Source organism: Camellia sinensis, chromosome 6, assembly GCF_055761805.1.
Source record: "Camellia sinensis isolate YWXY chromosome 6, ASM5576180v1, whole genome shotgun sequence".
In the NCBI taxonomy this organism is placed as follows: Eukaryota; Viridiplantae; Streptophyta; class Magnoliopsida; order Ericales; family Theaceae; genus Camellia; species Camellia sinensis.
In genome coordinates this window covers 51336827-51360373 of record NC_138966.1, presented here as the reverse complement: position 1 = coordinate 51360373, position 23547 = coordinate 51336827, and the positions used below count along the sequence as shown (strand labels likewise).

At 41.5% G+C, this 23547-nt stretch overlaps 1 protein-coding gene across 1 annotated transcript in view; it reads left to right on the top strand.

Annotated features, from left to right (window-relative positions):
• Positions 1 to 1760: 1760 nt before the first annotated feature.
• Positions 1761 to 23547, top strand: part of LOC145793298 (uncharacterized) — a 29563-nt gene continuing 7776 nt past the window's right edge. The window contains exon 1 of the mRNA XM_082876091.1: positions 1761 to 1895. Within this exon, the coding sequence (XP_082732217.1) occupies positions 1761 to 1895 (135 nt within the window). The remainder of the gene's footprint in view (positions 1896 to 23547) is intronic.

Below are 23547 nucleotides of genomic sequence, written 5' to 3'. Positions count from 1 at the left end.
TTTCGATATCTTCTGCCATGACCTTGAGCTGGGGGTAGCCTGATCTGAGATCTATCTTGGAAAAGATTTGTGCCCCTTGCAATTGATCAAATAAGTCATCAATTCTGGGCAGTGGGTATTTGTTCTTGATTGTCACTTTATTCAGCTCCCTGTAATCAATGCATAGACGTAGTGTTCCATCTTTCTTTTTGAGAAACAATATTGGTGCACCCCATGGCGATGTGCTCGGTTTGATGAAGCCTTCATCCAGTAAGTCTTGTAACTAAATTTTCAATTCCTTTAGTTCTGTGGGCGACATTTTGTAAGGAGTTTTGGAGTTAGTAAACTCAATTCCATATCAATTAAATTGCCTGGTAAGTCATCAGAAAACACATCTAAAAATTCTCACACCACTGGAATATTGTCCAAACTGGCATCAGATTCTTGAATGGTCAAAATACTGCACAAAAAACCTCAACACCCTTTCTTGAGTAACCGGTTGGCCTTCATGGATGAAACAAGATACGGCGGGGGTACTACTCCATTTCCTAGAAAAGAAAATTCTTCTTTATCAGGTGGTTGGAATGTGACACACTTTGATACACAGTCAATAGAAGTATAATTTCTTGACAACCAAACCATTCCCAAAATTACATCGAAATGATTCATATCAACAGGTAATAAATCTACAGTCAAGCTAGCACTCCCAACTAATATATCACAATCTCGATAAATAAATGTACAAATCATGGATTCACCTGACGGTGTAGACAATGACAACAAATAATCCAAAGGTTTTGGCCTTTCATTCAACTTGCTCACAAACTCATTAGATACAAATGAATGTGCAGAACCCGAATCTATCAGAATATATGTATCTCGAGCACAAATTGAGAGTGTACTTGACACCACTGATTCGGTATTTTGAGCATTGCCTAGGATAAGTGCAAAGACTCTGCCTTGTCTAACTGGTTCTTTCCCGATATTAGCCTTAGTGCCTAGTTTCTGAACTGTCCCGGATGAACTACTTGCACCTCTTCGCTTGGCCTTAGGACAGTCCTTGACTTGGTGTTCCATTTGTCCGCATTCAAAGCATGCTCTTGTAGCTCGACGACATACCCCAAAATGATTCTTACCTCATTTCTAACATGTTGGTATAGTCTTGCTACCATGACTTGAACTGCTAGTGCTTTCCGTACTCGGCCTTTTGATTGGTGGATTACTAGGCCCTTTCTTTATGCCAAAACCTTACTTCTTACTAAACCATTCCTTTGACCTTTGTTCATCTTTGTTCAGCCATAAGTGCTTTGTCTAAAACTTCTGTATATGTTGGCAACTGGAATAGGTTCACTTTATCTCTAATTGGTCCTTTCAACACTTCTTCAAACTTTCTTGCTTTGTTATAATCCGTGTTCACCATATGTGGGACAAACCTTGCCAATTCAGTAAATTTGGCATCGTACTCCAAGACCATGTCTCATCCTTGCTTTAATGCTTGGAACTCTGCAACCTTTCTTTCTTGATGGATTAAGAAAAATATTTGTTCTAAAAGACTTCCAAGAAACAGTTCCAAGTAATACCTTCATATTGACCCTTCACTAACATCCACTACCTATGTGCCTCTTCTGCTAGAGTGAATGTAGCAAGTACAACCTTCTGGGTCTCGATACATGGAAAGACTTCAAAAAAATTTTCAGTTTCCAACACCCAAGCCTCCACCTTCAATGGATCTACACCTCCCTCAAACTGGGTTGATTTCATTTTCGTATACTCTTTAATCAATGCCACCGTCCCTTGATTTGGAAAGTCCATCTGCAATGGAATCTATTGTTGCAGTAATTGTTGCTGCTGTTATGGTTATGGTTGCTTTTGTGGTGGTTGCTGTTGTTCTTATTGTTGTTCTCTTTGATCTCTTTGTCTCTACTATGCCCTCCATTAATCGTTCCAAACGATCCAGACGACTAGCTGAAGATTCTCCTCTTTCTCTTACCATGATGCTATGCACATGAAACATAAGTTAAACATTTATAAATATGCACATGATGCTTCAAATAACATGTAAGATGTACATCTCTTCACAAACATTCATCATGAATGCATTCCTAAAATTCTTCTAGGGAAATCTTATGCACTGAAGGACAAGTGTGTGTGTGTGTACAAACTTGTTCTTTGATACCACTCTGTCATAACCCTATCCCACCCCAAATAGGATAGTAGTTATGATCGACCAATAGTGTCTGACTACCAAAGGCCTAACAAGACAAGACAAGATTGGACTATAACCTTGGGGCTTATATAGAATAACCTGTTCATTATCTTAATCCAAGATCCATTTAGAGCAAGTGCATAAATAGGATGATAACAAAAAAAAAAAAAAAAAACTTCTTATTCATTTACTTTAATAGTTACATGTCCAAACAACAAAAGAAAATGGTACAACATCAAAAGACATCCTTACAAAAACCAAACCATATAGACAAAATCTAGTTCCAAGGTTACAACTTCTCAAAAGACAAAATAAAAGAAAAAGGGTTCTAGTGCGACTCCTCTTTGTGTCCTTGTCACTCATCTTCACCTACATACATATAAGGGAGAAAGGTGAGCTATTGGCCAGTGAATAGTAATAAAGTAAGGCAGTAAATGAATGAACACTGAAAACTTTAACATTCTTTCAAAATGACATATAAGTTTAACAAGACAAAACATAGCTTGGCTTGCGAACAAAATATATAATGATGAGTATTTCAAGGATTACAAGGTGCTTAACCGGCCCAGGTACCGGCTAAATGTAACAAGATAAGCTCGTCCATAATACATGATTGGATATTCCCCCAATTGTGGGACATGATCCAAGAATGCCGCCTAAGTACACGATAAAAGAGTATAAATGTTCATTTATGACAGGATATATCAAGTTTGTAAACATAATCAAGGTTTGTGTCAAAAACATGTTTACTTAAACGTAGCGTTACTGAATTACTACTTACAAATAGCTCGGCTAGACAAGGTTTTTTCATTCCAAGGCTTGACCTACATAGAACAATAACAAAACATTGAAGTTTGGAAAACCTTTAAGCTTCTTATAGTAATATATCATGCAATTGGACTTTAATCCTCTTTTTTATTTAAACATGATTCAAGTTGGGTTCAAATTATGTCACTCTTGTATCTAGGTCCAAAAGATACCAAAAAGTGTCCAAGGAAAGGAATAAAAATGAATGGAACTATATCTTAAACTTTACTGATTTTGGCTAGTCCAATCGAGCAGTCTTTACACCGCTCGAGCAGTGATCAAGTACCTCCCAAAAGTTCAGGCCTGCAAAAGAGATTTTGAGAGTGTCCAAAGTGCGCTGGAGCGAGTCTTTATCTGCTCAAGTGGTTAACCGACCTCAAATAGAGATACACACTTGCAAAAGTTCAAAGTACTAGATGATCATGAAGTTCACTCGAGTGGTCCTTCCACCGCTTGAGCGGTGATGAAGAAAAACCTACAGTTTGAAATTCTGCTGTCTTCTAAGGGATGTTCTTCGCTGTTTTAGCACTGCCAAACTCATTTTTCAAGGTTTCAAATCCCAAAACTTGTTCTATAACATCCTAATATACATATATATGATGAAAAACTAATAAAAACTTATGATTATGCATTGATTTGAAGAGTAAACAAGTAAAAGATAGTTTAAATTCAAGTTCTCAATCTTTTTAAACTTTTCTTTTATTCAATGCTTCCAATCCTTAAAAAACAAGTTCTAAGGCTTCCTAGTCACAAATAAATTGTGTAGGTTCATAGCATAACAATTGTGTTGCGGAAATCTCACATAAAACTGATTGAAAACATGATTTTTCTATGAATTCTTCAAACTCTTTTCTAATTTCTTAACTCTCCTATTTTCTTTCTATTTTAATCTTCCAAAACTTATTTCTAATCAATTTTTGGCCAAGTTTTAATATGAAAATAAGGAAGATGATCGAGTTTCTTACCTCATAGTGATTTTCTTAGAATTTCTAGGCTTGAATCCATAGCTCTTTCGAATTTTCTTCCATTTCCTCCATTTTTCTCTCTTTTTCCTCTTTTCTTCTTCATTTCTTTCTCTTGTCTCGATTGTTCTTGAATTCCTCCAGAAAACTCTCTCTTTGTTTGGTTTTGGGAACATGAGGTTTTATTGTGTGCAGTTAGGGCAAAAGTTGTTTTATTCATTAGTTAGCTAATCTCCTAACTTAGGCTTAATTAACCAAGTTTAAAACTAAATAATCTAATCTTATCCTAATTATACTTATCCTAATTAATCCTACTTACCAATTTTCCAAATAGCATGACATGTACAAGTACATTAGACCAAGGTCCTTAAGCTCCTCAATTAAGGTTAAAGCATTTCCTATGGTTTTCAAAGCATAGAACACACAATATTTTTTAAGCTTAGGTTTTCAAGCTAACTTCTTATTCTCTTATGCTCCTATCAAGTTCTAATTCAAGCAAGTAAGCAATTAACATGATATTAACAAACATGAATGACTTGATATGCATATACATGAAAGGTCAGTTTTCACACTAACCTTCATCAGTATGGGCGAGGTGTAGATCATTGTCTTTCCACCACTCTCCTTTAGTTATATATAGGTAGTCATCTGGCTTAACATGTATCATTCCTATACTATGATCATCTCCTTTTGGCTGGTATGGTGACGTTTGCCGGATTTCTGCAAACATCTCCCTTATTTTTTGGTGCGCCCATGCTAGATTGGATCTCCATCTATCTTCTTCTACTGTCGGTCCTATTGGTCCAATTCTCTCTGGTTCTAGTGCTACCCCTCTAATTTCCTCTCTCTCAATTTTTTCTGGCATTCTTGTCTCAGTCTCTTTTTCTTTGAATTCTTCTGGCTTATTGTTTTCCCAGGTTTTAACATTTTTTCATATATATTCCTTCCCCTTTGCCTTCCTACTAGCTCACGCCTTTTTCTTTGTTTGTTTATCAATTCCCTCTATTTTTGAATCCTTCTCACTGCTTGTCTAACTGTGAACATTGGTTTGATCATTCGAGTTCCGCCATTCAATCTATACCTCTCATAGGTCTTGTTCTTCGAATAAGTGGAGACTATCCAAGTGTAGACACCCCATTTTGACTGCCCTTAAGACGTGGGTGCCTTACTCTGAACACTCAATGATAAATTGTTACGCTGTGCAATCATTCAATTTCTTCAGCAAAAGGCTTCGATTTCAAGCTTTAAAACCTAAACCTTATACCCCCTTCAAACCAAAACCTTATTTTTTCTAGCCTAAACCCTCAGAGAATTGCTGGCCAACAAATGGCTGGCTGGCCATTTTCATTGGGCCGGCCAACCCCCTTCATGGCCGGTCGGCCATGTTTAGCGCATGCAGATAATTTGACAGCAGCTAGCTGTCCCCATGTGCATGCCTTTCACTAACTATCTCTTTACAGATATTTTCGATGTGAGAACCTGTTTTTCTATAAATACAAGGCCTTCCTTTATGGTTTGGGGTTAGAAAATTTCACCAAGAGCCAGAACTTGTCCAACACACTTTCCTCATCTCTTGCAATATACATAAACTATACATGCACCTTCTAAGCTAAAACTTGAGGCTTTTGCTGAGATTCTTGAACACAATTTCAGCTGCTAGAGAGTGTTAAGCTTATGGTTTGCTAATTAGGAAGCTTTTCCTCTTTTTAAAGGGGTAAACTTTGAACTCTTTAACCGTCTTTTCTCCATCTTTTTATTGTATATTCATACTGATTTCAAAGCTATTTTAAGCTTAAAAATGTGATTTAAAGTCACAAAAGAGGAGGGATTAGCCACCCTTTCTTAGGCCTTATTCCATAGCTTGTGGCTTTGCCTTTTTCCACTTTGTTTCTTTTGGTTTTAGCCACTGTTTTTTGGAGTTTAGGGGTTGTTTTAAGTGTTTATTTAATTTATGCTTTGAATATTACACTTGTGTTGTTGTAAGTCCTCATGGATTTGGTGTATAGGCCATAGCTTCCAATCCATTTGAGTTGATAACATTTTCCTTCATTTTTATAGCTTTTATATACATATTCATGTCATTATAATCATCCACCTTTTCATTCATAATCTGCAACCTCCCTCCTTTCTTTGTTTCTTTTGATTAAGAGTTATATCAAACCAAAGATTATCGCTCAAGGCATAAGAAAGAGACCCCTCATGCTAAATAGTTTAATCTCTTCGGAGGTTCATTACCAGGGCATTACATCTCTCTTATGCTAACCATGATCCTTGTTTGATACTTCTCTTTATCGTCGGTGTATTTCTTCTAAGGGACTAATTTCCTAGTTAGACCCTTGGAAATCACAAAGGAAAGAGTCATTATAGTTTATTATCGGGTTTGTATTTGGAGTCATTATTGTTTGTTTTGGGTTTGACTCTGAATTCATTATCGCTCGTAAATGGGTTTAATTTTTCCTTTGTAATTTCCCTCGTAAAAAAGGGCTTGAAAAACTCATTTCTCGGGTCAAGTCATGCTTGCTATTCTTTATTTCTTTGGACTTAGTGGACGTAATCATCACCTTTGGACAAAAAAGAAGAAAAGATAAGAAAATGGAAAGGTAAAGTAAAAGGGGCTGATAAAATTAGAGTAAAAAAAGTTTAAAGATAATAAAATTTGGTTAGGTTTAGTCGGGCATTATACGGAACCTATTGTGTCTTGAGTCATCACATACTATTTTAGTGATGTTCGATGATTCATGAAGGAAGTTGTGGATGCGCCATCGGGCTTTATGCCGCCACAGTTCGGACTCCCTTTTTGTGTCACGGTTCTTAGTCTGAACCAAAGAGTCCAAATCCGACAAATTGGTTTGAGAAAACAGATTTTTAGAAAAGAAGTGCCAAACATGGACTGCTTTGCCAGATACAGAGTCGCCACCTAAATATTTTTTTTAATGGGGGAATTTAGGAACCCTGACTCGTTTGCCTAAGGCCACGTGTCCGTCATTACCAAAGTTGCCTCGGCTCGAAAACTTGGGTACGATTGGGGAAGGTCAGCTATGAGCACCTCCTCTCGCCCGATCCGAAGATCGGCCTCTACTAACCATGATATCCAATTTTGAAAACGTTATGTGTTCTTATTCCGGTTAATTAGCTAGAATTACTATGTGATGCGCACAGCAAAACAAGTATAGACTAGATCGCCTAATTTGGAACAAAGCATCGCATATCCGTTTGTTTGGAAAATGTTTTGAAATTTGCTACTCGCGAGTAGGTTAAAACACGGATTTTGATGAGTTGTTCCAACTCAAGCAATCCAACCTTCACCCACAGGCATTCAGGAAGTTCATATCACATAAGCATCTAGCCACATGGTAAGCATGCTGTCATGTTAACATTCACACTCGTGCGAGATGCTAAAGCACAAAATACTTACAGTGTACTCCAAGCCAAAACAAAGAACTCGTTAGCAATCAATGTATGATCCAAGTCCATGTTAAGTGCCTAATGCAACGCGTACAAAATGCAATTAGGATAGGCTCGGCTAATCCTAGGATGGCATGTGAAATGCACTCATTTGATGCACATATTCAACTAGATTTGAAATACTATGCAGTTAGGATGATGCGGCGAGCCCGATGCATGCAATACTGATGAATGATGCACGCATGCATAGCATAAGGATGCTAAATTAAATATGCCCTAGTACTAACCATTAAAGCAGGTAAGTAAAAGGGAGAAAGAAGTGGGGGTTGGAAGACATGCACAAACGCACCCACACTTATTACAAATTTGCCCTCGCTCGGAAGGACCGAAAGAATAATATAGATTTAACTAACCTACAAGCTAATTAAATATTACAGACCAATTAAACTAGTTAAGCAAATTAACTAATATAATAAAACAGTAAACAGCCTCGGGGAGAGGGCCCAATGCAATGCGTGCTCGGCTCCGCTCGGAAGTCCATTGCCATGCATAAGTTGCCTCTGTCCACACTGTTTTCCTTCTCTGATCATTGCAAAATTCCCAAGGTGTACTCTATGAACCCTGTGGGATACCACCGGCCAAGGGAAATGGTCACCGGCCACAGGAAATGATCACCAGCCACTGGTTAAGCTATCGGCCACCAATTGTTGGTCGGTCGGCACTAAAGATGGCTGGCCGGCCAAATCTTCTTGCAGAACCTGTTTTGACAGCAGCAGAGGGCAAAACAAGGCATGACAATGCATTTCAAGCAAATGTGTGCATCAACACATCCCTTATCATGTTTGTGACTTAAAGGGACATGGTTCTCGATTCTCGGACCACCAATTGCGTATTTCAATGCGTGATGGCCCAAGAAACCAAGTATGCACTTTGATTTCAAATGAGATGCACATCAAACAAACAAGTGAGGCTCAACCTCTATCATACTCAATTCAAGAGGCAAAGCATGAATGCCAATGCAATGCAACCTAGGCATGTTAACTAAGTATGCAACATGGGCATGCAATGCACAATGCATACTAGGCATACAACCTATGTAAGCAAGCATGCAAGGCATGAGGCAATGCAAACCAACAAGTGTGCAAGATGCAATGTGGATTTTCAAGCATGCCAGCAAGCATGTGACTTCACTCAATCATGCCACAACACATGGAGCAAACATGTTAGACGACCTAAACATGTGACAACATACAAGTATGCAACAACACACAAGGTGAGCATGCAACAACATGCGAACTATGGACTTAAACTAATTTGGGCAGCTCTATACTAAGCCCAAAACAGTGGCCAATATGCTCAAGAATGAAGGCAAAATGACATGCAAACATGCATGCACACAAGGACCAACACTTAGGCATATAGAAACAACTCTCGAGCACACTTAAGAGGATGCAAACATAGACAAATGGCATGCATTATAAGCTCTGAAAGTCATGTTAGAGAAGGTGCCAAACCAATCTACAATGCAAGCTAGGCATGCCACCAAGCCCAAGGACTTAAACCATGGCCATATGACATATGAAGCAAATGACCAAAATGAACTAAAATAGTCCTAAATCATGCAAAAGTAAGCCCCAAAAATCACTTAGATGGCATCTAAATGATCTAATCCTAAAGGCATACACAATGGCACAAACATGGAGCGAGAAACACCAACTTTTTAAAGCATGAAAGGGGCATCAAATGCAAGCATACGAGCATATCATGAGGACTGAAATGACATAACAAGTGGTTCCAAACCATTGAAATGATGCAAGGATGGCATGCTAGAGGGGTCAATGCTTAAGGCATACAAGAGAGGTTACATGGTAGCTATACAAAGCAAAGCATGGACAACCCAAATGACCAAAAACAAACCTTTAGCATGCTAAAACAAGCATAAAAGCTTCACAAAGCTAAGCCAAAAACATGCTAGAAACAAGGCTCAAAGCACAAGGCATGTTAAGGCAATTCATGGCATTACAAGACACCTATGCTAAGAAAGCATGGTATACCTAAACCAACTCACAACAATGCTATATCATGGCAAGATAGTCATTAAAAACAGTTAAGGCATGGCCAACATACACTTAAACAAGGTGCTCACTAATGAGGCTTAAATGACCATTATTGAAGACAACAAGGAGAGGGGGTGGCCCTCTCCTTCTTAGGACCTTAAACCACCATCCTCACCACTGAAATCCCTCAAGATTTCAGTGGTGAGGAGGCCCGAACAAGGTGATCCCGGAGCTCACCAAAATAGCACAAAAAAGAGGCCAAACAAGCCCTAAGAGGGGTCAAACAACCCCAAACAACAAAACACCCTTAAACAACTATTTTAAGCAAGTAAAAACAAGACTTTTATTAGTTATATACAAAGTCTAAAAACAGTTGCAAGATAGGAAAAAAAGCTATGCACAAATGGGGAATAAAAGGCAAGAACACTCACCCTTGAAGAACACTTCTAAGATCGCAAGGTCAGACCTCTTCTTGGATCAAAACCAGCTCAAAAAGTCCAAGATCAACCCTCTAAAGCCTCAGCAATTAAGGGAAGGTGTAATGGTAGGTGTTTATGTGCAAAACTAAGACTAAACACACACACAACACTCAAGAGAGGGAGAGATATAGAGATAGAGTATGAACAAACCCTAACCCTAAAACTCAAAGCTCTGAAATTTTTTTCTAACCCTAATGGAGGGAGAAGAGGCTCCCTCTTATAGACAATCCCTCTTGTAAAGCTTTCCAAACAAGCTAGTCAAGAGGGAGATCCCTCCATACACGTGTATGGAGGGGAGCAAAGTGTATGCCAGCTAGCACAACTGGCATAAAAATATCTGCAAAAGCAGATGAACAGTGGTTGGCCAACCAAAAATGTAATTTGACCAAAATAGATGGCCGGTTGACCATCTAGAGTGCCGGTCGGCCAAACATTTGGCCGGTGGCAACAAACCAATGGTCGGTGGCCTCAAGCCATGGCCGGTGATGTGTGAGGAAGGTTAACAAGCCATTCTCTGCCCCTCAAAGGCAAAGCACAAGTGTTTGGTGCAAAACCAGACACAAAACAGTCGAGCCGAGAGATCCTGAGGCAAGGCGCGTAGCCAAGACCTTCGGGAACTCAAGACAAACACAAACAAGGATGATCACCGAGTGTTCAAGTGGTGACGTCCAAGTCTTGAGGACGGTCAAAAATGGGGTGTCTACATAAGTCTATCCCCACCCTTGAGGTAACTCCATGATAGGGAGGAGGCATTGTCTATCTTTCGATTCATTTATTGAGCTCTTGTCTTATCATTTTTAAGATCATCATGTAACAAATTTGCAACGATTGATGATTTGGGAATCGAATCTACTCCTCTCTTGATCATCTTCATGTTAGGGAAGGGCAGAGAGGATAAACATCTCTTGGAAACACTCTATTTTGCTATGTTTCAGCTCTGTTGCAGGAGGGTATTCCTTAGGAGCAGTGGCCGGCTAACCATCATTTTTTACGGCCGACCACTCTTTCTGGCCGGTCGGCCACCAGTTTTTGTACAGGCAGTGGCATTTTTACAGTAGAACAGGGTAGATCCTAAGGCCAAAACATAACACTTTTTTGAGTGTAAACAAAGCAGGTTCTGGCAGCAAACAGAGAGGTTTCTGGAGGGTGTTCTCAGTTGCGCACATGCGGTTCCTCGCCTCTTGTCCAAATTCATTAGATTAGTAGCTTTAAGATTCATATTTGTAAATAATTAGTTGCGCTTTCATTCGGACTTGTAAGAATTAGTTGATTAATTCATTCAATTGGATTTGTAATAATTAGTTAATTAGGACATTCATTCGGACCCTCTTGTGCGAGGGCAAACTTGTAGTATGTGTATGTCTTCCAACCCCCATTTCTTTCTCCCTTTTATTTACTTGTTTACCGTGGTTGCATGTAGTATCATATTTTCTTTTCATATCATTACCATGATTTGCATCCTTTTTTGCATACATTAGGGTTTGGCTCATCATATTTGATAACATCGAGTATTTCTTGCTTGAATACATGCGCTACCGCATGCCTTGAATTGATTCATATGTCATGTTAAGAAGCCGAATCCGATAGTTGCATTTTGTATGTGTTGCATTAGTCATGTACAATGTTAGGATCATGCATTTTTCTAACCATATTCTTTTCCTTTGGCTTGCCTCGGAGTACTAGGTGAGCATTTTTGTTTTTAGCATATCACATGTGTGTTGGTGTTGCCATGTTTAGCATACTACCACGAGGCTACGTGCTTATTTGAAATACCTCTTTGAATGCTTCTGGATGAAGGCAATTTTGCTTAAGTTGGAATGACTTTGATTAGTGTACATGTGAGCTCACTTTTTCTTCAAGTAGCACATATTCAAAACTCTTTTCAAACAAACATAAAATCAAAGCATTCCAAAGTGGGTGATGTAGTCTATACTTGTGTGCCTCACATAGTAAGTTAGCATAATAATAAGAACATGAGCATATAATGTATATAAAAATCACATCATGATTAGTAGAGGCCGATCTTTGATCGGGTGAGTGGGGTACTCAATTCATGACTTTCCCCTCTCATACCTAAGTTCCCGAGCCAAGACACTTTGGTTATGACGGATAAGTGGCCTTTGGCATGAGTCACGGGTTTCCTAAATTTTTCAAAAATATTTAGGTGTTGATTTTGAAATCTGGCAATGCAGTCCATTTTTGATATCTCTGATGATAAATGAATTTTCTAAAGATTTGCTAGATTTGGACTCTCATTTGTTTTTTGTTTCATATTGCACTAGTGAAACCAGATTCAGAACCACATGAATTTATATATTGATTATAAAAACCATATCATGACTTAGTAGAGGTCAATATTTTTATCAGGTGAGCGAGGGTGCTCAATTAATGACCTTCCCCCTCATACCTAAGTTCCTGAGTTGAGACACTTTGGTTATGACGGACGGTGGCCTTTGGCATGAGTCATGGGTTTTCTAGTTTTCCCAAAAGATTAGGTGGCGACTTTGAGATCTGGTAATATAGTCCATTTTTGACATATTTTGTAATAAATGGACTCTCATTCTCGATTTCACATTGCACTAGTGAGACTAGATCAGGAGATCAGGAATTTGAACTCTAGGGCACGCTTGTTAACCCCAAAGGCATTCCACAGTTTTAGCGACTCTACTGGGGAAGCTAAGGGAACTTGACTCAAACTTCATGACGTGGATTTTTATTTTTCATATATATATGCATATTCATTACGTTTCATGCATGGTGCACTTAACTCATTGTATTTTCCATCTGATATCCCAGATGGCTTTCCGGACATGGGCTCTGTTATAGTGGGAATACAAGCCTCAGATTTGGATCACCAACGTACTACTTGATCCTCCCTTCACTTATACGTGTTGGGTAGGGTAGGTATATCGATGTCTTATTAAGGTATCCCTTTTGACCAAACTAACCTAGTGCATATATTGAGCTCTAGCAACTTCCACAGTTAAGACAAGATGCTTTCCCTTGTCTAAGATGTAGTGATGCCACTTGATTGAATAGTGAAGCTCTAGGTTATTTGTAAAATTAGGACAGCGTAACCCAAGCCTCCGTAGGGGTGTTTTGTTCGCCTTACTTGCTATACACTATGTATGAGGATCAATGCAGGGGTTTGTTATTTCATATCCGTGATTCAGATATATCAATGGTTGGGTTGAGAATAGTTTGGTGGGGTATACAGTGGTTAATGGTACAGATATAATAATTAAGCCAAAATACTGTCGGATTCATATATGATATGCTACATTCATATCTAATATATGTGTTATGAGTCGAAATGCTGCCAGATTTGTGTTTGATGTATGTTTTTTTTCTTTGTTCATTTTCCTTTCACTAGGTAGTTAGTTCATCATAGCTTCAGAAAATTCTAACATCCTTAAAACCCTATGGACTCGTGCTGGTAGGCTCTGTAAAACTATAAATCTGGTTCAAGGTTGGCCCATGTTAGTGTCACTTCCATCAGTATCGAGAAGGAGAATCAGATAGGCAAATTTAGTTCAAAGTCCATATTGGTCACCCCTCAGATCTTCTCACAGATCCTACATTAGTCATGTCTCAAATTTCCTTTGCTCAATATCCCAGTTGTCTGCTCTCTGGACTTTGTAATGACTCAAAATCCACTAGATCTTGTGGAAATGATCGCTAATCTCCAGCGGTGCATGGATACTATTAATCACACGGTAGTCGTCCAGGGCAATGCTATTGCCAGGATGCAATAACCAGGCAAGGCAACTGTCGCCCATCCGCTACCAGTTAATCATTCAGTTCCAGACCCACATCCACCAATCATGAATTTCCTAGGTCTTGGCTAACCAGAAGAGCTGGCCCAAGCTCTCGCTATTAGAGCTCTAGTGCATCCAGTTGAAGGGTTTTTTCCCCTTGATATCTGTAGACACCCCATTTTTGACTGACCTTAAGACTCAGACGTCACCAACTGAGCGCTCGGTGATGTTGCATATTGTGCTCGTTCTGAGGTTGCAAAGTTTCGGCTGAGAGCCTTGCCTCCGGGCTTCGGAACCCTTTCGTGCTTTGCCTCGGTTTGCAAACCAGGTCCTGTTTTTTCTATTTTTCTCTTCTCGAAGGGAGGGAGTGGTCTCGTAGACCATCTCTTAGTGGCCTTAGGCTACGTTTCGTGGTCGTAGACCACTTTTCCCATTTGGAGACCAGTTTCTAGTTTTCGGAGCCGTCGGCCGCACACCTCGGTTCGGGACCGCTTAACTACCTCCGTTTGCTTCGATTTTTGGCACACACCTTGTTTCCTCTCCCTAGAGGGACACTGTGGCTCGGGAGACCACCTTTGGGGTCGCACACTACTTCCGGCGCTTAACAGTCAGTTTTTGGGGCCCCCGGCTGCGCGTTTTGGCCCCCGAACCCTCGTTTTGCATCGGTTAGGGTTCATTTTTGGCATGGACCCTAGTTTCATTGTTAGAAAGGTGGTAGTATGGTGGGAGACCACCTTTTCTTCTTGGAGACCACTTTTCTTTTCGCCGCCCGATTTTCTTGTTAGAGAGGTGGTCTTCTTCACTTTTGGGCCATAATTTCTGGTCTCCCATACCACCATTGTGTTGCATTCATCTGGGAGGCCACCTATTTGGTATGGCCGACCACCTTTGGTGCTTGACCCTTTTGACCCCTTGGTCTCCCTCACTTTTGAGCCACATTTTCTGGTCTCTCATACCACCACTGTGTTGCATTCACCTGGGAGGCCACCTTTTTGGCATGGCCGACCACCTTTTCTTATTGACCCTTTTGACCCCTGGTCGGCCGACCAGGGGAAGTGGTCGGCCAGCCATCTCCTTTTTGGCCTTTCTGAGTTGCATACAACTGTGCCAGCTGGGAGGCATTTGCCCCATCCTCCGAGATTTAACCCTTTTGTTTGTCTTCTTAAGGAAGCTTTGGCCCTTTTTGGTTAGCTTCTAAGAGAAGCTTGACCCCTTTGGTCTAGCTTCCTCAAGAAGCATGACCCTTTTGGTTTAGCTTCTTTTAGAAGCTTGGTCCCTTTGCTTGAGGCTTCTCGAAGAAGCCTTGGACCTCTTCTTCTATAAGAGAGGCTCTCTTCTCCATTTGCAAGGGTTGAACATTTTTTGCTGAGGCATACATATACTCTCCCTCTATATCTCTACATCCAAGCTCCATAGCTCCATGGTTCTTGGCCATTTGCACTACACCTCTAGGCACAACACCTCCACTACCATCCTAAGTACCTTGGAGCTATTTTTTCAGAGGTTGAGGGCTCACTTTCTTGGTCCAGAGCTTGCTGCATTGCTGTGCTACAAGGGTAAGTCACCATTTCCCTTTTTGTAGCTTTATTTTGCTTCATTCTTTAGCCTTATTTGAAAGCATTTCTGGATTTTGTCATAAACTGAAAAAGTTTTGTTTTGAGCTTATAAACATGTTTGTTTAAGACATTTTTTCTGTTTGGGGTCATCTTCCCCTTTGCATGCTTCATTTCCTCATGTTTAGGGCTATACGTTAGAGCATTTGTGTTGGCCTTGGTTTGGCCTTTTAGCCATTGAAATCCAGCGGATTTTCAGTGGCTAACATGTGTTTTTGAGCCCTAAAATCAGAGAGGGGTGACCCTCTCACCCCTTGATTTGTTTACTAGCTTTGTTGGCCTTCCAAAGGGGCTCCTACTTGCATATTTCAAAGCCATATTTCAGGCCCTATTTGGTGAGTTTTAAGGTCTGCATAGGCTCTTTCCAGAGCCTATCTTTCCATATAAAGTGTCTATTATGCATGTGTAGAACAATCCTATTCAAGGCCTTTCAAAGGGGCTTTCACTTGCATGCTTCCTAGACTAATTTCAGGACCTTTTTGGTGGGTTTTAGGACCCTCATAACCTCTTTCCAGAGGTGGTTTTTCCATTTTGTGTGTCCATCATACATGTGTAGAATAACCCCTTGCATGGCCTTCTAAAGGTGCCTATCATTCTTGCATGCATTGACTGAGTTTCAGTGGGTTTTTGGGTATATTTTGGCATGGAATACTTCTATTTTTGGCTGGTTTGGTGAGCTCTCATATGCTTCATATAGTTGTAGTACAACTCATGGTTCACTAGCTTTCTTTGCATGCTTTGTTGACCCTTGATTTTAGCACTTTTTGGCCATGCCTTAAACTGATTTTGTGCATATTTTGGACTGCCTTAGCTCTGCTTTTGGGTCTCATGGTCGAATGATGCTTGTTTTGCAAGCTTGTCGTTCAATGTCCATGCTTAGCTTTGAGTTTTGAGGTCCACTACATGCATATGCTGAGATGTTTTCTTGTTTTAGGGCCATTATACATCATATTTTAGAGCTTATGTGAATGCCGTATTCCCATGTTTTGTACTCTTTAAATGCTTTTGAGAGTCGGGCTTGTATGCCTCATTTACTGACCATTGAATGAGCTCCATTTCTTTGCATTCCGAGCCATCATTTTAGGCCATTTCCTCACTGTTTCAGACCTGCCTAGGGTCTATTTGGGGTTGATTTTTCATTGGTGCATTGCTTTGTGTACCTCTAATGTAACCCGCTTCACTAGTTTCGGTACCCGGGCCATCTAGCATGCATTGTGTGACATATTCGCATGTTTTGGGATCATCTTTTATGCCATTTCAGAGCTGTGTCATGTGTGTTTGTATGCCATACTTCATCCCTTGCCATGCTTTGGTAGAGTGGCATTTGATGCCTTAGGATCGGTCCTTTGCATTCGTGCACGTCTGCATATATTTCGGTTGTCTCATTTTCATCGTATGGCCACTGATTTGAGTGTGGCTGAGGTCCACTCATATTGGTTTAAGTCCACCTTGCATTGTGTATGCCATTTGGTTCATGTTGTTGCATGTCTGACCATCGCATTGCGTATGTTTTGATTATGTTTGTGTATGTCCATCTTCGTATGTGTGCATTGTGTATGCCATATAGCCCATGTGCATTGTGTATGCCATTTTAGTCCATAGCATTGCGTATGCTAGGTTGCATGTGTGCATATCATCCCTCGCATGCCAGCATGATTAGGTTGCATTGCATTTAGGGTTGCATGTTAGTCGCATTGTGTATGCCATCTCATCGCATTGTGTTTGGAGTAGGGTTAGTCCAAACGCAGGAAACGAGGGACGTTTCGTACTCAAAGTGACGAAACGTGTCTCAATTTCCGGTCGCCGACACTCTTGACTATCCATGATAGAGTTGTTGGCTTTACTTGCTTATATGTGCATTCACGTCCCATTGAGTCGTGCAATTCGACTTCTCAGCCATCATGAATCGAGATGCGTGATTGGTGGCACGAGGATCGAGAACTACACTCCCTTGAGCTTGTGCAAGGACGGGGAGAGTGGTCATGCACACATTTGTTGAAAATACATTGCCTTTTTTCTCTCTTGCCTTTGTTGCAGAAAAACTAGAAACCAGAGGTGGAAACTGGTCGGCCGACCAGATTTTCTGGTAGGCCGACCACCCTCTTTGGTCTCCACCACAAAGGGTGGTGTAGACACCCCATTTTTGACCGACCTTAAGACTCAGACGTCACCGATTGAGCGCTTGGTGATGTTGCATAATGTGCTCGTTCAGAAGTTTCAGAGTCGCGGCCGTGAGCCCTACCTCCGGACTTCCGAACCCTCTTTTGTACCTTGTCTCGGTTTGCAAACCAGACTCGGTTTTCTCTGTTTCTTTTCCTGAGGGAAGGGAGAGGTCCCGTAGACCATCTCTCAATGTCCGTAGGCTACATTTGGTGGCCGTAGGCCATTTTTCCCATTTCGGAGTCCGGTTTCTGGTTTTCGGAGCCGTCAGGCCGTGTGCCTCGGTTCGGGACCGCTTAACCATCTCCTATTGCTCCGATTTTTGGCATACTTCCTGTTTACTCCCTTTTGAGGGACACTGGGGTCTGAGAAACCCACTTCGTGGCCGAATGCCACTTTCGGTGCTTAACAGCCCATTTTCGGGACCTCGAACTGCGCGTTTTGGTCCCCGAGCATTCGTTTTGCAACGGTTTTCGTTCATTTTTGACAGGTACCTCTGTTTTGTCACCGGGGAGGTCACTGAAGGGTGGGAGGCTAGCAATTGTTGCAGCAACCAGTTATACATCCTCCGACGCCCTCCGGCGCCCGTTTTTCGCACTTCCGGGCTAATGTTGAATACCTTGGGCCCATTTTCTCGAACTTTGAACCACATATTTGTGATGTACACACATGGGAGGACCCTAAAAGTTGGTGGCCGGCCATTAATGCTGCTTGACCCTTTTGACCCCCTCCTTCCGGGCTAATGTTGAATACCTTGGGCCCATTTTCTCGAACTTTGAACCACATATTTGTGATGTACACACATGAGAGGACCCTAAAAGTTGGTGGCCGGCCATTAATGCTGCTTGACCCTTTTGACCCCCTCCTTCCGAGCTAATGTTGAACCCCTTGGACCCACTTTCTTGGACTTTTAACCACAGGGTTGTGTTGTATACACATAGGAGGACACCATCAATTAGTGGCCGGCCAGAAAATCTGATTGACCCTTTTGACCCCTAGCCGGCCGGCTAGGGGGTGTGGCCGGCCGGCCACCTGCAGCAAAAGTAACAGGCCGGCCGAGCTCTTTGCACTATGCACTTTACAGCTGTGAGGCTTTATCTCCCAGAAAAGATATTTATCCGGGGGATATTTTGTGGGGGAAAGTTTGTCTCCTTTTCCCCCACCTTTACACCCCCTTGTTGGCCTATACAGCAAGCAAGTTAGATCATTTGTTGGGGTTAGAAAACTTCACCTTCAAGCTTCCATACACAACTCCATCTCTATACCTTTCATTTCCTTAAAAATTTCTAAGTCCATAAGCACCATTTCTTCTACACCACCAAGCTCTACCACCACCACCTCATTTCCAGCAACAAGGAAGGCTTCTCAAAGGCCAAAGGAGCTGCAAATTGATCCAAGAAGCAACAAAAGTCTTAGTCTTCAAGGGTGAGTAACATTTCTTCACTTTGACCCTTTTTCTTGATCCATTTGTAAGCCCCACTTGCTTTTTGTTTCAAGCTCCGGACCCAACTAAAAAGGGCCCTCTTTTGAGCTCATCTTCACTTTTCATTAAGGGCTCAACCCTGTTTGAGCCCTCCATGATGCACTTGCTTCATTGATCCTCTTATATGTCATAATCTTGCATGCTATTTTTGGCCCATGAGCAATCTGTTTTTGAGCATGATATAATCTGTGAATGTGCTTATTTTGGGCCCTTCTTCAACATTTTTGAAGGGCCCCTCACCATTTGGTGCCTCCATGTGTCACTTGTAGTTATATCCCTTATTTGGCCCCATTTTTGCATAAATCGGAAGCCCCCTTTGCTTCTGTTTTTGGACCTTAGTCCGAACTGAAAGTGGCCTTATTTTGGCCTATACTTCATGTTTCATTCACACTTTTTTTCTGTTTGGTGAATATTTTGTATACTTCATGTTATAGCCATTTTTGAGCCTTATTTTGCATTGCATTTTTAGCATGTTTGTATATTGATTCGAAGCCTGCCATATACTGTAAATATTCATATTTTTGGTCCCTCTTCAATGTTGTAGAAGGAAATTTTTCAGTTTGGATTTTGCTTATATCACTTGCTTCATTACCCCTCTCTTGGCCCCTATTCTTGCATGCCATTTTTGCCATACCTATGTGTAGACGTCCCCCGAACGCCCCGGGAGGGTTTAGCTCCCGTTCTGTTCATTTGGGGTTACTACAGCTCGGACTCTTGAATGTCACGGTTCCTAATCTGAACCAAAGAGTCCAAATCCGGCAAATCGTTTTGAGAAACTGATTTTTGAAAAAGTAGTGCCAAACATGGACTGCTTTGCCAGATACAGAGTCGCCACCTAAATATTTTATTTTGGGAAATTTAGGAAACCCTGACTCGGTGCCAAAAGGCCACGTGTCCGTCATCACCAAAGTTGCCTCGGCTCGGGAACTTGGGTACGATTGGGGAAGGTCACTTCGTGAGCACCCCCGCTCGCCCGGTCATAGACCGGCCTCTACTAACCATGATATCAATTTTTGAAAACTTTGTGTGTCCTTATTCCGGTTATTAGCCTAGGTTATTATGTGATGCGCACAGCATACAAGTATAGACCGGGTCGCCCAAATTGGAACAAAACATTTCATGCTTGCTTTTGAAAATGATTTGCTACCCGCAGGTAGGCTTGAAACATTTGATGATTTATTCCAATTCAGATAACTCAACCTTCACCCACAGGCATTCAGGCAGTTATATCACGTAAGCAATTAGCCTCATGGTAAGCATGCTATCATGGCAGTCACTCACACGCATGCAAGGATGCTAAAGCATAAAACTCACCGGGTACTCCAAGCCAAAATAGAAGCTATATTAGAAATCATGCATGATCCTAAGTATACAGAAATGCCTAATGCAACACATGCAAAATGCAACTATAGCAGGCTCGGCTATTCTAAGATGGTATATGAAATGCTACAATTATCATGTATTCAACTTTGAAATTGAAAGTACAATGCAGTTAGTATGATGCGCCGAGCCCGGTGCATGCAATACAGATGAATGAATGCAAACATGCTGTCATACTGTATGCTAATTTAAATATGCCCTAATCTAACCATCATAAGCGGATAAATAAAAGGGAGAAAGACGTGGGGTTGGAAGACATACAACACACTCACGCACACTTATTACAGTTGTGCCCTCACTCGGAGGGTCCGAATAAATATACAGTCCAAATATTACAGTCCCGGATAAAAGAATATTACAGTCCGAAATATTACAAAATCCTAATTAATTAAAGAATTAACTAAGAAAGCAAATAAAACTGGCGTGCAAGCCAGGGACTGCCTTGCTTCTGGTGGATGATGCATGTCCGGGTTGTCTTGCGCGGAAATCCACCGGAATGCCCCAACTAGCCTCTGTTTACACCTGTTCTTGAAATGCGTGCCAAGCCCCGAAAGGTTGCTGATTCTTCGTTTTGCTGCAACAGAGAGCAGGAAAGGGGCATAGCAATGTATTTGCACAGATATATGCATGTCTCGGCCCTCGGGCCACCAATCACGCATATCGAGGCATGATGGCCGAGGAGTCGAAATGCACAACTCAATATAGGATGAATGCACATGAAACTATAGCTAAAACCTAACTCCATCATGGATGATCCGGAGTGTCGGTGACTGGGGAATTGAGACACATCCCATGCCCGGGCTAACTCCTATTCCGGACGCGATGCAATATGCATGATATGCATGAAATGCAACTAAGATACAATCCTAACATACACAATGTCATGGAAGTGAAATGCCTCGAAATGCGTGCACATGGGCATGCAAACCGAGAAAAAGACAGAATGCAATCTAAGATACAACCTAGTATGCAATATGCTATGAAAAATGAGATGCCTTGAAATACGTGCACGCGGGCACGCAAACCGAGGCGATGATATGTGTCTCGAAATGAATGCACACGGGCACGCAAACAGAAGCAATGATATGTGTCTCGAAATGCGTGCACACGGGCACGCAAACCGAGGCGATGATATGTGTCTCGAAATGCGTGCACACGGGCACGCAAATCGAGGCGATGATAGAATGCGATAAAATGGCATGGAAATGACAAGTGGGCTTATACCAACATGAGTGAGCCTCAGCCATACTCACGTAGGATGCCGTCGGATAAAAAAATGGAGTACCTCGAAATGTGTGCACACGGGCACGCAAACCGAGGCGATGACAGATGCAATGCAAATGATATGAAAATGACAAATGGGCTTATACCAACATGAGTGAGCCTCAGCCACACTCACATAGGATGCCGGCGGATGAAAATGGAGTGCCTCGAAATGCGTGCACACGGGCACGCAAACCGAGGCGGTGACGGAATGCGATGCAATGACATTGAAACATGATATGGACTTATACCAACATGAGTGAGCCTCAGCCACACTCACATAGGATGCCGTCAGATAAAAAATGGAGTGCCTCGAAATGTGTGCACATGGGCACGCAAACCGAGGCGATGACAGATGCAATGCAAATGATATGAAAATGACAAATGGGCTTATACCAACATGAGTGAGCCTCAGCCACACTCACATAGGATGCCGGCGGATAAAAAAAGAGTGCCTCGAAATGCGTGCACACGGGCACGCAAACCGAGGCAATGATAAAATGCAATGCAAATGACATGAAATGGAAGACAATCATGCTAATGGAATTTCAGCAACAAAATATGGGGGAAAACAGTCCCGAAATGAAACGAAATGACATGAAATGCAAGGAAATGTCCCGAAATGCAACATTAGGCACCCGAAATGGCCTATAGCTATGCTAAACATGCACAATATGGACATGCAATGCAAAGACAGAAGCTAGACAGTCCCAAAATATGCACTTTCACAGTTATAAACAAGGCCAAAAAGCAAGCATAGATATGGCAAAAATAGCATGCAAGAATAGGGGCCAAAAGAGGGGTAATGAAGCAAGTGGTATAAGAAAAACCCAAACTGAAAAATTTCCTTCTACAACACTGAAGATGGACCAAAAATATGAACATTTACAGTATATGGCAGCCTCAAAATCAGTATACAAACATGATAGAAATGTGATGCAAAATAAGGCTCAACAATGGCTATAACATGAAGTATACAAAATATTCACCAAACAGAAAAAAAGTGTGAATGAAACATGAATTATGGGCCAAAAAAAGGCCACTTTTAGTTCGGACCAAGGTCCAAAAACAGAAGCAAAGGGGGCTGCCAATTTATGCAAAAATGGGGCCAAATAAGGGATATAACTACAAGTGACACATGGAGACACCAAACAATGTTGAGCCCTTCTCCAATGTTGAAGAGGGGATCAAAATAAGCCTAATGTAAGTTTACAACATGCTCGAAAATAAATTGCTCATGGGTCAAAAATAGCATGCAAAACTATGACATACAAGAGGATCAATGAAGCAAGTGTGTCATGGAGGGCTCAAATAGGGTTGAGCCCTTAATGAAAAGTGAAGATGAGCTCAAAATATGGGCCTTTTCAGTTAGGGCCGGAGCTTGAAACAAAAAGGAAGTGGGGCTTAGAAATAGATCAAGAAAAAGGTTCAAAAGGGTAAAAGTATTACTTACCCTTGAAGAATCAAACTTTTGTTGCTTCTTGGATGGATTTGCAGCTTCTTTAGCCTTCAAGAATCCTTCCTTGTTGCTGGAAATGAGATGGTGGTGGTAGAGCTTGGTGGTGTAGAAGGAATGATGGTTAGGGACTTAGGGTTTTTTCAAGAATTGAGAAGGAAGAAGATGGAGTTGGCTATGGAAGCTTGAAGGAGAGTTTTTCTAACCCTTACAAAGGAGGCCACCAGCTGGTTATAAGGGTCCAAAAGGGGGTGTAAAGGTGGGGGAAAAGGAGAGCAAAACTCCCCCACAAAATATCCCCCGGATACAGATAATATCTGGGGGATATTGCCCCACAGCTGTAAAGTGCACAGTGCAAGGAACACGGCCGGCCTATCACTTTTGTTGCAGGTGGCCGGCCGGCCACACCCCCTAGCCGGCCGGCTAGGGGTCAAAAGGGTCAATGAGATTTTCTGGCCGGCCAGCTACTGGAGAGGTACCCCTATGTGTGTACAACACAACCATGTGGTTAAAATTCCAAGAAAGTGGGTCCAAGGGGT